Raw genomic sequence first — 17,526 nt, forward strand, 5'->3', positions numbered from 1 at the left:
CGCAACCCTAATTAGAATAAGCGGCTTCGATAATGGATGGATGGATGTTGAGAGCCAAAAGTTGAATTGAAAGGAATAACATTATCTGGACATAATGGATTTGTTACTTGTCTTGTTAAAGACGAGCTGTTTATGTTTATGTAAAGTTTGCTTGTGGCCATCAAACTTTACAACTCCTCTCTCAGACTCAGACTGTCAGACACTCGGGAGTTAATGGTCATTGGACTGGCCCTGTCGGGTTTTGTTTGTGCTGCTTGTTTTGTGCTGCAGTAGTGCAGTATAGATAGGGTGTTGTGTGCAGCATGCTTGTTGATATATTTTGTTCTTATTTCTATTTCTTACTTTATCTTTTATTTCTATTTGTTTCTGTTTTTCTTGTTTCTATTTTCTTATCTTGTATCATGTTAGTTTTTAGTTATTAGACTGTGAGTGTCTGTAATAGAACCCAGTTTCCCCTCGGGTATGAATAAAGTATTCTGATTCTGATTCTGTATTTAAGTTCAATAACATAGTTGCATGGTTGTGGACACATTTGTCAACTATTTGCCCCACACCCAAGCCCCACCCCATACACCCTGCCACGGTGCCCCCAATTACTTGAACCCCCCCAGCCCCAACCTTCCACCCACTGCGGGTGTCCGTCTGCCCCATGCCGCCATCCTGGCCCCAGTTTCCTCTTTATTGAAAGCCAAAATAAGGTCACCCTAGCTTTACACCAGCACAGCGTGCCGGTTAAGCTAATAGTGAATTGTTACTAACAAGCTAAAACAAAAGCTGTCTGTATGTAGGCTAATTGTTCATCTTTGTCACGAATATTAAAATTTGGCAAATTCTTGCAAACATATTTACTGGCTGAGACAAACCAGACCCTCCTCCATCTACCAGCGGTACCTGCAGGCAGTGACTCACATCAGCAGCAGAGGGAGGAGGAGAGGATGAATGACTGACACGGACTGATGTCAGTGTTCAGTCTTCAGTCTTTCTAAACTTCACTCAGTATTTTGATGTCGGGAATACTATTTATTTTACTGACATTTCAGATTTCTTTCCAGTGACATATTATTGAGTTTATAGTGACTTTGCTGTCCTGAACATTACTGTTGCTGCTCTAGAAACGGTATATAGTTGTATTTAAAATATAAATCAACTCTAATCTTGTTCTGAATTTATCCATCCATTATCCGAACCGCTTATCCTGCTCTCAGGGTCACGGGGATGCTGAAGCCTATCCCAGCAATCATTGGGCGGCAGGCGAGGAGACACCCTGGGCAGGCCGCCAGGCCATCACACAGGGCCAACACACACACACACACACACACACACACACACACACACACACACACACACCTAGGGGTAATTTAGTATGGCCGATTCACCTGACCTACATGTCTTTGGACTGTGGGAGGAAATCGGAGCACCTGGAGGAAACCCACGCAGACACGGGGAGAACATGCAAACTCCACACAGAGGATGACCCCCAAGGTTGGACTACCCCGGGGCTCGAACCCAAAACCTTCTTGCTGTGAGGCGACCGCGCTAACCACTGCGCCACTGTGTCGCCATTCTGAATTTATTCTTTTCTAAAAATGATAATCATTTTTAAAAAAATCTTTAGTAATGAAAAGGAACCAGTAAGAGTATTGATAAAGAACCGGGTCGACAAGAGTATGTAAATCCTAACATACCCATCCTTATACCTGGTTAGTGGCTTTGCCCTGACTTTGGGAGGATGAGCAAATCAAAGTTCAAATCCTTCACTATAAACCTTGTTTAACCAGTGGTATTCTGTGATTTTTTTTTTATGGCACAGTGGGATCACTCACAAAAATGTGAAGGATTACATAATTTCCCCCCATATTAAAGTGCAGCTTAAATCATTAATGTATATTTGAATAGATATTGAATACATAAAAGCTGAAGACTGACAAAGACTGTTCATTTCTGACAGTGTGAATTTTTTTCCCCGGTCAGCTGTCACCACAAATAAAATCTAAATCTGTGGGAAACACTGCCCATGCAGAGACTCTAGTTACCTGTGCTTCACTCAGCCCCAACTCTAGCATCTCCAGGGACTTGCGGATCATGTGGGACTTTTCCTCCACCAGCACCCCCTCCTCCTCCTGCTTCAGGCAGCGCAGCGTGCCCAGCAAGCCATCCAGGATGGAGTGGTGCTCCTGCTTCAGCGCCTCCAGCCCCTGGATCACCTGCTTGGTCCGGGAGATGATCTCGTCTTGGGACAGCTTCTCCCCCGGATCCTCCTCATCCTTCACACACACCATGGTGGACATGTCCTCACGCATCCTGGAGGGAGAGGGAAAGGTAAAGACCACATGATTCTCCAGCAAATTGTGAATGCTGCATTATCTTTATGGATCCATTCACGACCATGGACCCTAAAAACAACTCATAGCTAAACAGTACAATGAAAATAATAACAACAACAATGACAACAAACAACAATACAAAATGATCCCAGTGGAGAAATTGGTTTCCTCATTAGACAAGCCAGAGGCTGGGGTTTAGCTACAGAACAGCGTCCCTGGTGCTGGTGGTGATTCAGTGATTTACTCAAGGACAATTGACCCTTCGCTAAGCCCCGCCCTAGAACAGCCACTGTCCAATCCTACATTAGTAACCGTTACTAAGCAGGGGAGGCCTGGCAAGCTATCGAGGAAATGCCGAAGCAGTGCGCTTACGGTACCTGCAAATCAGACAGCAGAGATCCTAAAAGTTTGGAGGGTGGGTCGTATTTTGGGCTTTTCCTAAGCCTAAAACACAAGAGGAAAAATGTCGAATGTGGATCAAACAGTGTGGAAGACCTCACTCACAGCTGAATCCAGAGGATAAACAAAAACAAATTTGTTTGCTCCAAGGTAAGCTTGCTAACGTTAGCTAGCCTAGCTAGCTAGGTTAGCTATCTAGTACTAACAATGCTCCTTACATTTTAGTTTGGTTCCACCAAACCTTATACCTAACTTTGTATGTTATGAGTTATGTTATCATCTCAATGCCCCAAACTCTTCCATCATTTCAATCAGCAACATCTTTTCAAATGTAGAGAAGTTGCTAGCTAACGTTACATCTGACAACCCTAGTCTCTTATAAAGACGATGACAGTGCTGCTAGCTAGCTAGTTCAGAGAAAGGGGAAGTATCATAGCAAATTTAGCACATAAAAGAAACTAGCTGGTAACATTGGTTGCGAAGGTATGCATGCTCTTAACTATCAACTGTTATCTTTTAGCATTTTGTGAATGGACAGCCTACACCTGAATATCCGAATCCCATAGCTGCTATCCCTGCAACTGTCCAAAGGAAGGAACCTTATGGAGGTTGCTGAAAGCCTCCAACAAAAAGGTGACGAGCAATCAAAGTAACATTAACAATTTTATTGAGTTTGAAAGGACATGACATTTCTTTCTACCACACAGTTTACACACAACTTTTAATTTCATAGATTGATCAAGGAATATGTACATGAATGCATTTGGATTGCTAGGCTACACTGAATGAATGCATTTAATTTTGTATCAAAACCCACCCCAGGATTCCCACTTTCTGTCTGTTTAAAATGATAAATACAGCATTTATTAATTAATTTGTGCTTTTGTTTCTCGGACGGATGACAACTTGCCAGGCATAGCAACAGTAACCAAGGGGGCGGGGCTTAGCGAAGGGTCAATTCAACAGGGAAGTGTAAATGCCTGGTAAATGAACTTGATGGTACTGGAATTTACGTTACGTTTAAAAGATTCATGTCCCATTTATACTTGCATCTTGAATGATGGGGTAGTGATCAGACAACAAACTAATAGCACACAATTACATGAAAATCCAGGTTATTGCACCTTATTTTCATTTTTATTTTATTTAATCTTGTGTGTGTGTTTATGTGTGTGCATATATATATGTGTGTGTGTATATATATATATATGTGTGTGTGTATATATATATGTGTGTGTGTATGTGTATATATATATATATATATAGTATATATATATATATACATATATTAGGGCTGGGACTTTAACGCGTTAATTCGATAATTAATTATAGGAAAAATAACGTCGTTAAAATTTTTTAACGCATTTCATCGCATTTTATTTTTACACTCCAGTCAACACGGAACGCTTCTCAGTGCACTCGTTTCCGGCATACGGATTATACCGAGTGACGACAGTCAAGCGGAAGGCGGAGCAGGTTAGGCTAACAAGTTAGTATGCTAACAACAGATGTGATGGACGACAAGGATGACACCGCGTTGCTTAGCTCTGTGGATAGGAAATGTACGTTTAAAAAACGGTCGGATGGAAGCCTAGATAAGAGCACTGTTGTGTGCAGACTCTACAACAAAGAGTTTGCATTCCACCGCAGTTACTCATTTTGTTGTGTTACAGCCTTATTCCAAAATGGATTAAATTCCTTTTTTTCTCATCAATCTACACACAGTACCCCATAATGACAAAGTGAAAAAGGTTTTGTAGAAATTTTTGCAAATTTATTAAAAATAAAAAACTGCAATATTGCATGCACGTAAGTATCACACCCTTTGCTATGACACTCAAAATTGAGCTCAGGTTCATCCTGTTTCCACTGATCATCCTTGAGATGTTTCTACATCTTGATTGGAGTCCACCTGTAGTAAATTCAATGGATTGGACATGATTTGGAAAGGCACACACCTGTCTCTATAAGGTCCCACTTTTGACAGTGCATGTCAGAGCAGAAACCAAGCCATGAAGTCAAAGGAATTGTCTGTGGACCTCCGAGACAGGATTGTATCGAGGCACAGATCTGGGGAAGGGTACAAAAAAATTTCTACAGCTTTGAAGGTCCCGAGCAGCACAGTGGTCTCCATCATTCGTAAATGGAAGAAGTTTGGATCCACCAGGACTCTTCCTAGAGCTGGCTGCCCAGCCAAACCGAGCAATCGGGGGAGTAGGGCCTTGGTCAGGGAGGTGACCAAGAACCCGATGGTCACTCTGACAGAGCTCCAGCGTTCCTCTGTGGAGATGGGAGAACCTTCCAGAAGGACAACCATCTCTGCAGCACTCCACCAATCAGGCCTTTATGGTAGAGTGGCCAGACGGAAGCCTCTGCTCAGTAAAAGCTTGGAGTTTGCCAGAAAGCACCTAAAGGACTCTCAGACCATGAGAAACAAGATTCTCTGGTCTGATGAAACCAAGACTGAACTCTTTGGCCTGAATGCCAAACGTCACATCTGGAGGAAACCAGGCACCTCTCATCACCTTGCTAATACCATCCCTACAGTGAAGCATGGTGGTGGCAGCATCATGCTGTGGGGATGTTTTTCAGCGGCAGGAACTGGGAGACTAGTCAGGATTGGGGGAAAGATGAATGGAGCAAAGTACAGAGAGATCCTTGATGAAAACCTGCTCCAGAGTGCTCAGGACCTCAGACTGGGGCGAAGGTTTAACTTTAAACACGACAACGACCCTAAGCACACAGCCAAGACGATGAAGGAGTGGCTTCAGGACAAGTCTGTGAATGTCCTAGAGTGGCCCAGCCAGAGCCCAGACTTGAACCCCATTGAAAATCTCTGGAAAGACCTGAAAATAGCTGTGCAGCGACGCTCCCCATCTAACCTTACAGAGCTCGAGAGGATCTGCAGAGAAGAATGGGAGAAATACCCCAAATATACATAGGTGTGCCAAGCTTGTAGCTTCATACCTAAGAAGACTTGAGGCTGTAATTGCTGCCAAGGGTGCCTCAACCAAGTACTGAGTAAAGGGTGTGAATACTTATGTACATGCAATATTTCCGTTTTTTATTTTTAATACATTTGTGAAAATTTCTACAAAACCTTTTTCGCTTTGTCATTATGGGGTATTGTATGTAGATTGATGAGGAAAAAAAAGGAATTTAATCCATTTTGGAATAAGGCTGTAACATAACAAAATGTGGGGAAAGTGAAGGGGTTGACTTTCCGGATGCACTGTATATAATTCTTTTTAACATTTATCTTTACTATTTTTACTGTTAATTTTTCCCTCTTGTGCCAACATACCAAGATAAATTCCTTGTGTGTTCTTGTACTTGGCAATAAACCTGATTCTGAGGTGTAAATGCATCCCAGACCAACTGGAGAGAGATTGTAATCCAATTGCCTAAACGACCTCGGGAGGTTATCTGAGAAGCATTGTGCCTGCAGGACAACCAAGTGTGAATGGAGCCATTTTCCAAGTCAAATAGGTCGTCTCTCTAGTCCTCCCCTGGGGGGGGGGTATAAAACGCAGACTACGTTCAAATAGAGATTTTGTCATATGGTGTTCAAAAACGTGGAGGTTCTGCAGATAAAATGTTCCTCTGCTAATAAAGACACATGTGTAAATGAAGTGTGGACACCCGGAACCAGATACAATCTGGATAAAAGTCTAACAAAATACTCTGTAAATGCAGCCCCAGATCCAGTGAACTTAAGCTTATACAACTTTTAGACTTGTTTTAACCTAAATGTGCATGGAACATGACAAACCTAGACTACGGCTGGTATAGTTTTCTAATCTTCTAGCTACTGTGGAAGGTAACACACCATCATTTAGAGATTATTTTCTATTCACAGCTTATTGTTGGCCGGTTAATACTGGCATGTGCCAGGTAACTCATAAATATCGGCCAGCAGGTTAGTTTCCTAAACTTTATAGCTGAAAATTGCACAAACAAATGTGAAACTATGCTGCTTTCATCCATACTGGCAGAGGGGCATCCAGAGAAAATAGGAAGAGGAAGTGGGTGGTTAACACATTCAACGGGTGTCCAGGTAGCGTAGAGGTCTATTCCGCTGCCTACCAACACAGGGATCGCCGGTTCGAATCCCTGTTACCTCTGGCTTGGCTGGGCGTCTCTACAGACACAATTGGCATGTCTGCGGGTGGGAAGCCGGATGTGGGTATGTGTCCTGGTCGCTTCACTAGCGCCTCCACTGGTCGGTCGGGGTGCCTGTTTGGGGAGGAGGGGGAACTGGGGGGAATAGCGTGATCCTCCCACACGCTACGTCCCCCTGGCGAAACTCCTCACCATCAGGTTAGAAGAAGCGGCTGGCGACTCCACATGTATCGGAGGAGGCATGTGGTAGTCTGCAGCCCTTCCCGGATCAGCAGAGGGGGTGGAGCAGTGACCGGGACAGCTCGGAAGAGTCAGGTAATCGGCGAAATACAATTTGGGAGAGAAAAAAAAAGGGGGGGGGGTGAAATTTAAAAAAAAAGAAGAACACATTCAACAAGATGTCAATTAAAAGAGGGAGCAACCCTCCGATGTGTAATTCAAAGCTGCATCATTCTGACCTTTTAGGTCAGTTGGTAAACCACTGTTCAGCCCTTTCCTACTTGGACGTTGAGAAAGAATTACCAGTGTTGAGGGGTGACTCAGCTTAATTATCGATCAAGACGCCACTGAGCGAAAGCATGACAGCAAAGAAAGGCTATAAGAAAGGGCAGAGATGTGTGGTTTGACTCAAAAGGCTGCCAATTCGAAGACAAGCTGGCTAAATCAGTTGGAAAAGTAAGCAAGAACTGATCTCTTCTCTCTGAAGACAAGAAGACACTATAAAATCCACCTATAAACACAAACACACACACACACACACACACACACAGTACAAACAGCCTTGTGGTGCAACAGATAACACGATGGATTACCAATCCAAAAGATTCGAGGACACGGGTTCAATTACCGTCACAGCAGATGCATCAATCCATGTGTCCATGAGCGAGTCCCTGACTGGACCCCCAGTTGCTAAGTATTGAGGCAGTGTCCCTGTGCTCAGTCTTCTAATTAAATGTGTTTACATGAGTCTCTGAAGGACATTTTGAAAAAGCAAATTCATAATCACAACATCTGAAATGTGGCAACTGAAATGCTCTTCAGAATAAATGAAAAAATAAAAATCTAGGCATCTTGACATTGATTACAGAAACCGGAAGCGTTACGACTGCTCCCTGGTTGACAACGGCAAAACAACTGAGGTTTGTGGGCTGCTCGAGTTTTACAGATAATATCTGATAGCAGAGGAGCAGGAGGGGAGGAATCTGTTAGAGGAAAACATGAAACAACAGTTAATCTGCTAACTTCACACCTGTACCCAAGATCACACTGACGGCACATATGCCAACCCAGAACTGGTCTGATTAATGTACTTCTAGTCTGTACTGTCTGACGATAACTGACATAAATGGGTGATCAGCTGGTAAACAGTAAACTAAATAACTTACTTTCCATTACTGGTAAGGTTAAGGGCGAAGTGCTGCAAATTTTTTTTTTACATTCAAATAGAAAACAACATGTATATATTTCTTTACCTTTTGAGATAATAATTAACAAATAAATAAATAACTATATAAATAACCAAATAAAATCATGTGTACTTTTGGGCTGCACAATCACTTCAGGGCTCCAGACTAACTTTTCCACTGCTGTCAATTTGGTAGCATGTTGGTCGCACCTTTTCTTTTTGGTACAGCATGGTATTAATAGTTGTCTTAGTTTGCGTATTGGGAGGGCTTGCTCGCCTATAAGCAGTCGGCCGGCGGTTTTTTGACTTTTATTTGATATGAATTAGATGAAAGCCCCAGTCGATCTCCGTGCCCCTGGTGTAATTTCCGGCAGAACAGTGGGGGCATTGTGAGCTGCACCACTGTCTAGATGCTGCACAGTCTGGCATTCGTGCATTCGCGAATACGACCACGTGATATTTTAACTCGCACACTCTCAATATACGAGACAATTTTGGGTATAGTCTGGAGCTGCCGCGTAGCTGGGCCTGGGCCCACCCACTTGGCAGTCAGGCCCACCCGATCAGAAGGCTTCCTTTTTTGCTGGATCAACCAGTGAATAGTAGTCAATGAATACTGACTATTATCTGTCAATTATCTGACTATGCGACCAATAAAAAAACAATTCTTGTTCCTTGCTTCTTGTTTACTATATGATGATGATGATGATGATAGGTCAGATTTTTTGAGTGGCAGTGTATTTCCCTAAAGCCAGATTGCAAGCAGCCCCTCCTCTTTCACCGTGTACGGCGTGCATATTGCACAGAGGAACAGAAGCCTACTTTCCACTAGCTAGCTGCTTTCACTGTGGGTTAAGATATAAATCATGGTGAAACAAAGCAGTTTAAGTTTGTCACAAAAAGACATGAGGAGCAGGAGGAAGAGAATTCAGCTCAAGTTCAGGGCTCATTCTCAACCCACCTCCCACACCAAGCCCCTCTTCTGCTGTAATCATCAGAAGTAAACTCACTTACAATTTCAGACTGCAGTAGCCTATTGCCTATTTCAGTGTTATTTATTGGGTATACTTTTTGTTGGGTACACAATTGGATTTTATGTTAATGTTGCTCCGTCTGCCGTGTGTGTGTGTGTGTGTGTGTGTGTGTGTGTGTGTGTGTGTGTGTGTGTGTGTGTGTGTGTATGGTGTTCTGCAAGTTTACACTTCACAAGAGCTACCCCAAAGTTCAATTCACACATTAAAATGCAGTAGTTCACATTCATAGTTCAAAATTTTAAACCTTGAAATAAGTTCACAGTCCAAAAAAATGAACTAGTTGTCGTTCATTTCTTCCGTTTTTTGTTTGTTTTGTTTTTTTAATGAGCTACTCCGATGGTCAGATGCTTCAACTCGCTGTGTCTTTTCACATTCATTGCTGATGTGGCTGATGCTCTTTTTTTTTTTCTTCCCAGACCCGGCGAGCACAATTTGCATATAAATGTGAAATTTTTGGGTGTCCGGGTGGCGTGGCAATGTATTCTGTTGCCTACCAACATGGAGATCTCAGTCGGGGCGCCTGTTCAGGGGGGAGGGGGAACTGGGGGGAATAGCGTGATCCTCCCACACACTACATCCCCCTGGTGAAACTCCTCACTGTCAGGTGAAAAAGAAGCAGCTGGTGACTCCACATGTATCAGAGGAGGCATGTGGTAGTCTGCAGCCCTCCCCTGATCAGCAGAGGGGGTGGAGCAGAGATCAGGATGGCTCAGAAGAGTGGGGTAATTATTGGCTGGATACAACCGGGGAGAAAAAAAAAGGGTGGGGGGGATCCAAAAAAAAAAAAACCGACATTATTTTCTGTTGGAATCTGTACTGATGTGTTCATGAAACGCCTTCAAATATTCATATGAACTGGATTCAGCAGTCAATAGTGAATATGTGGGCGCCGTGCCAGGCTATGCGATGCTGTTAATGTTCGTCTTGGTGTGTGTAACATTACCTCTGATATAAGTCTTGTATGGTTAAACTGTGGTGCATTCAGGCAAGTGTCGTTGTAATGGCTTATTTTGGTTAACATATTCATTTCAGAACCTACTAAGTATGATTGGTCTTGGACGGGCTAGGCCCACCTGATTTTCTCTGTGCCTGCCCACACTGTGATTTCTGCCTACGCAATAGGTCTGGAGCCCTTCGTAATAATAATGATGCTCTACAACAGCTTGGTTACAACTGCAAGAGAAACATAATCAAAAACAGTATTGCATTAGCTAACCAAGGAGTGCGTTCAAATGTGTGGGATTGTCAAAACTCAATTTCTGGCCACCCGCCACAGCCACGTAATGCTGACCCATTTTCTTATATGCCCATGCATGTAACTTTATTAGTCAGCCTACTTTTACTGTGCTGCATTATTAGCTGTGCATTACTGTTTGCGGTCAGTGCACAGAATTGCCGTTATGAACATAACAACGTGGTCCTCCGTGGTCGTTAAAAGTATGATTTTTCCCATCCTCAGCCCCACCCGCCGCCTATGAGTGACTAGATTTATTGTAGACGTTCGTAAGGCACAATCACACAGCAACAGTTTCAATCAGAAGGCTAAAAAAGATTTTTTTAAAATGTAAAACTTACTATTAATTGTGCAGCTGCACCGGTGTGTCCCTGGGGGTAAAAAAAATCCCTCCCACCCTGAAAACACTGGTGGCAAAATGTGCCCAATCGGTCACAGTCTGGAGCCCTGCACTAGTGGAAAAATGTGCTACAAATTGAATTAATCTAATTGACAACCGTAAAATAATGTTGTGTAGGCAATACTGAAATATTTCACTTTACAATACCCATGTCAGGTAAAAAATAATGGTGGTGTTCACAAAAGGAGCCGAAAGTGGAGTGAACTGATTTTCTCCTGTGAAATTTGTGATTAAAAAATTAGTCAAAAACGTCTCGAAGTACTCAGAAATACCATTTTAGCAGTCACGTGCAATGTGCAGTTATTTGCTCAAAGAAGGGACCTAAACCAGCCTTGTCCAAGGACAAGCTAGATTATTAGCTATAGGCAGAGCTGCCAATGACAACGCTGCAAGCGAATATCTGGGTTTTTTTTTTAAGCAATACTGTCTGTCACCACACACACACACACACACACACACACACACACACACACACACACACACACACACACACACACTTACTTTAACTCCATCCACACTTTCTTTGCTGTGTATTCATTCTACACACACATAAGAGGATTATGACCAAACCCTTCAGCAGCACTTACATCAGGCACCCTGACAAATCTTTGCAAGCACACCATCTGAAATACGAGCCACGCTCCCTGGCAGAGGAGCGATAAGACAACTGAGGAAATTGTTTTTTCATCTATGAGAATCAAAACAACTCCAAGACTTATTGACAAAACACTGGACTGATGTGTCCTTGACCCTGCAACAGTTTCTCAGGGCAAACCGGCCTGTCCACATGTTGCTATGCCACCAGGTGAGAGAGGCGAGCGTGTCTGGAATCGCCTCGGATTTCTCATTTCCATTCGAGTGTGCAATGGCTGAGCTTCAAATTGCAAAAAAGAAAAAAAAAGATTGTCTCAACAATGGGCTTGTGCAGCCGAGACACACGAACCCAGAGCTAGCCCTTCACCATGTGACTCAGCAACCAGCCTCCGGCCTATCATGTGAGGGAGGCGGGCTAAATCAAGCAGGAAATAGCCTCCGAGTACAGGAGCAGAATGAAAAATAGCAGCTCCAGGTGTCATTGGGACATTTTCTTTCCCCATCAGTGCGGCAAACTTTTCAACTCCTACCTTTTTGCTGGAAAATTCCCAAATTCCCCCCTGAAACTGATTCTCATAACAAGACTTCATAACATCCTAAGTAGCAAGTTGGGTGAAGCCATCAAAAGTTAACCTGTATGTGGCTGATTTCAATTTTCTACAGCTATCAAGCAGCACCAAGTACACCTGCCCAGTATTTAACACTGTATTTGTAAGTAAAGCATACAATGCTCATAGGGCTGATTACAGCAGCTGCTTCAATTTATGGATAACTAAAGCATATTGTCTTAGGAATGTTCATGACACAGTTTGATCTTTCTATCAAGTTATTGATTAAGCATGAAAATGATAAGATGCGTCCATCAGTGTGAAAATGACCAGCAGCCACAACCAAAACACTTGTGACGTTGCGCTGACTGGTAAATCATTTAACTTGCCAATTTGTCAGACCACCAACCTTCATTTAGAGAATGAATTTCACTATAAAAATCTGACAGAAAAAAAACCCAGAGGATTTGGATTAATTTTGGACTAAACAAGCCACTGTGACCTGTATGTGAAAACGGTCACGTCCTGCCCTGGTATCCAATCATCTAATGTGGAGAGGTACTAGGTTGAAGTGCTGTTCAGACGATGCACTGACCCGAGGTCAGCTTCCACCTTCTTTCTTAATACAATTGGAGTATTACACAACCGAACTTAAAATCAGTTTATACGCCTCTAGGGCAACAAAAAAAAAATCATTTTTAAAAGCACTGGGAACTTTCTCCCAACAGTGAGGACGAAGAAAACAAATACCGCAGTCAGAGTAAAACAGAAGTGAAAGTGACAACACAGGCATTCTTGCTTTCCTGCTGTGAACCAACAAGCTATCTTTTATTTCTGGTTTCAAACCGGAGTCCCTGAGCAGAGGAACTTTTTCTGATGTCAGCTTTTGAAATGGAAATAGCTAGTTTGAAGTCAAACTCCTGGGATATGTACCTACTTATATAGGCAGCCATGCCCTTAAGAGTCAGGACTAATGCAGTGGTGAAGGATGCAGCAGCGTGTGTGTTGTGTGTGCGTTTGCCAAAAACAAACTCCCACCTTTCTGACGGCGACACGCCCTATATATCTACAAAGCAAAAGATTTCCTAAGAGTGCACAACACCAAAAGAAATAAGTTGGCTTTGAAAAAAGCTGTGGGCGGGAAAGTGAACCAGTGAAAAGCAGAAGCAGCAGCTAGTGCTCGCTCTGGGCCTCATGCATCAGGATGTAGCTGGCAGAACATGGGCTGGTCCCTGATGTGTAGGCTGATAGTCATAAATGAAAGGAGCTGTGTGATTCAACGCCACATGTGATGGCAGAGGAAGTCTTCGGGAGAAAAAAATTAATCACTGACACTGTGGTGCCACAGCTACAAGTTGCATTTACTGGGCAAATTTAATCTAAAAATGATCAAGACTGCCTATTAGATGTCCTGTACAGTCACCATTATGCACTATGTCTTGTTATACTTCTATTATGTTGTTCCAACAGGTACTGCAAGCTGTCAACATGTCTCGGCAACAACATCAAGAGATAAACAACTCTGTATTTAATCATAGTTGACTAGTAAAGCGATACTGATCATGTTTGAATAATTAAGTTAATTAAGTTTCCTTTATTAATCCCCTTGGGGAAATTCAGTTACTGCAAATGAACCCATCCTGGGTGTGATCTGTGTAACTAGGAGCAGTGGGCTGGTTGCTACCTTCGGGCTGTGCCCGGGGACCAACTCCATCCAGTTCTTTTCTCTTTGCCTTGGCCAAGGGGCACAGACGGGAGTATAAACCCTAACAAAAAACTGTCTGACAAAGTCTAACAGACATTTCGGTCCTTAAACTGTTAATCCAGAACAAAAGTCATGCTCCGACCGTCTAGATTGTTGAATCAAATTAATACCGTTAGCAGTTACCAGGAGAGACCAACTAACGGGTTAACCAGGCAACCGTGACCTGCAAGTGCGAGTGTGCGTAACGCGGGAAATGAGAAGTATGATTGGTATTAATGGCAAACAGGTTTAGTCCTCCATGTCTGGTTGACAGACTGAACTATGGGGAATGTAATGGTAATGTTCAAGAAGCTATAACTGAGTGATTAGAAGAAGTCAGCATAAAAACAGCTTTGACTTTAAATGAATTAGGCAACCATCAGGTATCTAAAACTTCCAGACACCATCCACAATGGATCGTAAGATTAAGCACGGCAGGCTCGCACATAACAGCCGCAGAAATATCTTTTTTTTAATGTGTCTGAGCCCAAGGCACAAGATTAAATTTATCATTTGGGTCCTGGGCTACAATTTCACAACTCGCTGGTCTACAGAGACAGCAGCAGCACTGTTCTTCACTGCGACATCTCAGAGATTAAATTGGAAAATTAAAATATGGAAAATACAAACTAAAAGTATTTGGACCCACACTGCAAATGTTTACTTGCTAAAAGGCTTACCTTTTTCTTTGTTTTTTTCATCTAAATTTCATTAACTGGTTTAAAACTGATTTAGATATGATGGTATATGAAAGGAAAATCTGCGAATAAATTTCCCATCGAGTTATTTGTGTTAGCCTGTATTGCATTTCAGAATACATCTCATTCTTATTACATAACACATTATGTGCATTACAAAAATCATTTAATAGAATCCCCATTACTTGTCACAGCAATAACAGCTTGGCTTCAATATATACTTGAGCCCTTGTTTGACCAAGGCCAAGTCATGAAAGTGCTCTGGTCTTCTGTTTGTGGGTTCATGTGCCCAGGAGGATATTTTCAGGAAGAAAAAAATGGGAGTGAGGAAGATGGATACATGCCACCATAACAAGCCTTAATCCACAGCACTCACCCCTTCTCAGCTCTGAATAACAAAAGAGCTGTACTTATAAACTTCAAATGGTCCTTTACAGAAATCTGTGCATGTGTGTGTGCATGGACGAGCCTAAAATCTATATTTTGGTTTGCACCTAACGCGAGGCCCTGCTGTCCCTGTACTTTGTATGTTACTCATGTACTCAATAACAGATATGTCCCTACACCGGTGTCACTGAGACAAAGTCCTCTACGTTCATTTCATCCACCAAACACAGAGGTAAAGACACGGTTCTGGACCCAACCAAGCCTTTATCCAGGCACTCCTTACTGTAGCCGGTTGCTCATGCTGTTGGCAAGCTAAGAATTTAACATTGCTGTATTTCTATAAGTCTAACTCATCAAGTGCCTCAACTAAACGCTGAATCGACTGATTCATATATGGAGAAAAAAGTACGCATGCATACATGCACACACATGCACACACATGCACACACACACACACACACACACACACACACACACACACACACACACACACACACACACAGTACCTGCTTGCAGCAATGAAGCTGGATTGTTCCAGCCTTACAACGACTGCTATAATAAACAACGCCGTAATTACAATTTCATACTTCAGGCACACTGGGACCTTTGAACAAACAACATGCTGTCCCAGTGGGAGGGGGGGGTCCCTTTGCCTGGGAGAGACCGCAGACGTTGTCATGAGAACATCATGTAGATTAAACAGTAATGACTGCAGAAAGGAGACGAACAACGACGTTTAGACAACTTGTGTCCCTGTGATCTCCGTGAAATGCGTGTGTGTGCGTGTGCCAAAACCGATCCATCCCAATATATTCACAGACGCCTCTCAGCCTTGATTCCTCAAATCCCAGCTGTGAGCCCGACACTGAGAGCCACTGTCCCCGCAGCGGGCGTCTCAACACAGGCGGCTTTCACGGCGGCATGAGAGGGCTCTCGCCCAGCGATGAATACCAATGACCGACAAACATTACCGCCACATCCAAGAGAGGTAACGCGACCAAGTAACGCGACGTTATGTCGCCGTCATCCAAATCACGGCGAGTCCACCCATCTTCTGATGAGCCGTTTCGCCGCTGTGAAAGTACGGACCACCGGTGGCGGCGGCGGACGGATTAACTTGAGGAACCAGTTAGCTGGTCTGTCCTCAGCCACACGCTTAAGTGCCAAGCTAACTCTGAGCTAGCGCCTGTCACCGACGAGCTAATCCGCTCTAGTCCCCGCAGGCGTCGGTGTTGCGAGAGGACGCCCGCGTCGTTAACGGCCGACCGGTCGGTTTCGTGTTAATCAACACGACGGTGTGAAAGAACACGTATCTCGCGTCTTCAGCCGCGGTTCACGATTGACAGGGAAACACCGCGCGGCTGTTTCCAGGAAATAGACGGAGCCACGCTTACCGTTCTCCGGGACATCCGTTGCCGATGTAGACTTCCAACGTTTTCGCTTCTTGTCCTAAACCGACAAACGTGACTTGTCTTCCGAGTGTTCACAGCCGTTCCCTAAACCGGCGATTGTTCGGGGGAAACCGCAAAAAAAAAAGTTAGTTAACGCCAAGATGGAGGTAATAAACGAAGAGACTCCTGTGTCACAACTCGCTCGGTCGCTCGCTCGGTCGGTCTGGGCTGATCGACGCTGGCTTCCACTGCATCAGACGCGGGGGGAGCGTTAACGGTGACCAGCTAAGCTACATAGCTTTTGCGCCCAGCGGGTAAGACGCTTGTCCTAAACGGAGGCGTACGCGGAAACCGTGTCGTCTCCTAGTCCCACGGTGGGGACATGTCAACAAAACCAAGCCTGTCGGGGCGGCACGGCGCTAAAAAGTTAACCGGCAGCCCGCTAAGTTGACAGCTCTCTGGTCCGCTGACGGTGCGCTGCGTGAAAATGGCGTTACCCGGCACCACCTCCTCCTCCTCCTCCTCTTCCTACATCATGATGTCATCCTCCAGAAGGAAAAGCAGTGAGTGATTCAAGTTGATCAAATACTTCACTTTCATTGCGCGGGCAAGTATGCAAAACGCGCGGCTTTCCATGCGAAGGGGTTGTGCACGCACACGTACTAACGGACTCGACAGGCCCGCTGATTTGCATTAAATCCTCCGTTGGCGCTCCGCTGTTGCAGGGATTGGACGGGTGGACGTCTATGGAAGACACCTCGAGTTGAATAATTGCCCACGTTTTTTTTTCCTCCCAGTTTCAGTATTTGCATTAATTTTGTTTCCACTTTGGGCTTTCAATATACTGTAGAGACTTCGGGGGACAACGCAACCACAGGAACTGCCGCGGCCGGGAAGCGAACCCGTATCGCCCGCACCGCGGGAGACATCGCTGACCGCTCGACTAAAGGGTCAGACTCGCCAGCCAGCGGCCAGCGTGTCTTCTTATCCATGCACGTTACAATACGTTTAATTCAGAGATGTGATGACAACGCTGAACAGTGCTCCCCCCCACCCACACACACACACTAGCAATAAGTGTTTAGCACCCCAACTCTAATCCATAAAACAATCCCTAGCAATTTGAAATGCTACTAAATAAATAATTTCACAGCAAACATTCCTATCAAGACATGAGTGAAGATTTATCGAAACATTCCTGACAGTACCCAAAGCCAAATAAACCAGGTGGTCAATTGACTCAGAT

The 17,526-nt window shown here is 43.9% G+C and overlaps 1 protein-coding gene across 3 annotated transcripts in view; it reads right to left on the bottom strand.

Moving 5' to 3' along the window:
• The window catches only part of klc1a (kinesin light chain 1a), a 62,899-nt gene extending 45,839 nt beyond the window's left edge, over positions 1-17,060 (bottom strand). For all 3 annotated transcript variants that reach the window (XM_056295212.1, XM_056295213.1, XM_056295211.1), the window contains exons 1-2: positions 16,284-17,060; positions 2,034-2,301 (exon numbers count right to left, since the gene is read on the bottom strand). In XM_056295212.1, coding sequence (XP_056151187.1) covers positions 2,034-2,300 — 267 coding nt within the window. In that variant the 5' untranslated portion in view covers position 2,301; positions 16,284-17,060. The remainder of the gene's footprint in view (positions 1-2,033; positions 2,302-16,283) is intronic.
• Between the last annotated feature and the right edge of the window lie 466 nt (positions 17,061-17,526).

The sequence above is a fragment of the Lampris incognitus genome, chromosome 16 (genome assembly GCF_029633865.1).
Source record: "Lampris incognitus isolate fLamInc1 chromosome 16, fLamInc1.hap2, whole genome shotgun sequence".
Taxonomy (NCBI): domain Eukaryota; kingdom Metazoa; phylum Chordata; class Actinopteri; order Lampriformes; family Lampridae; genus Lampris; species Lampris incognitus.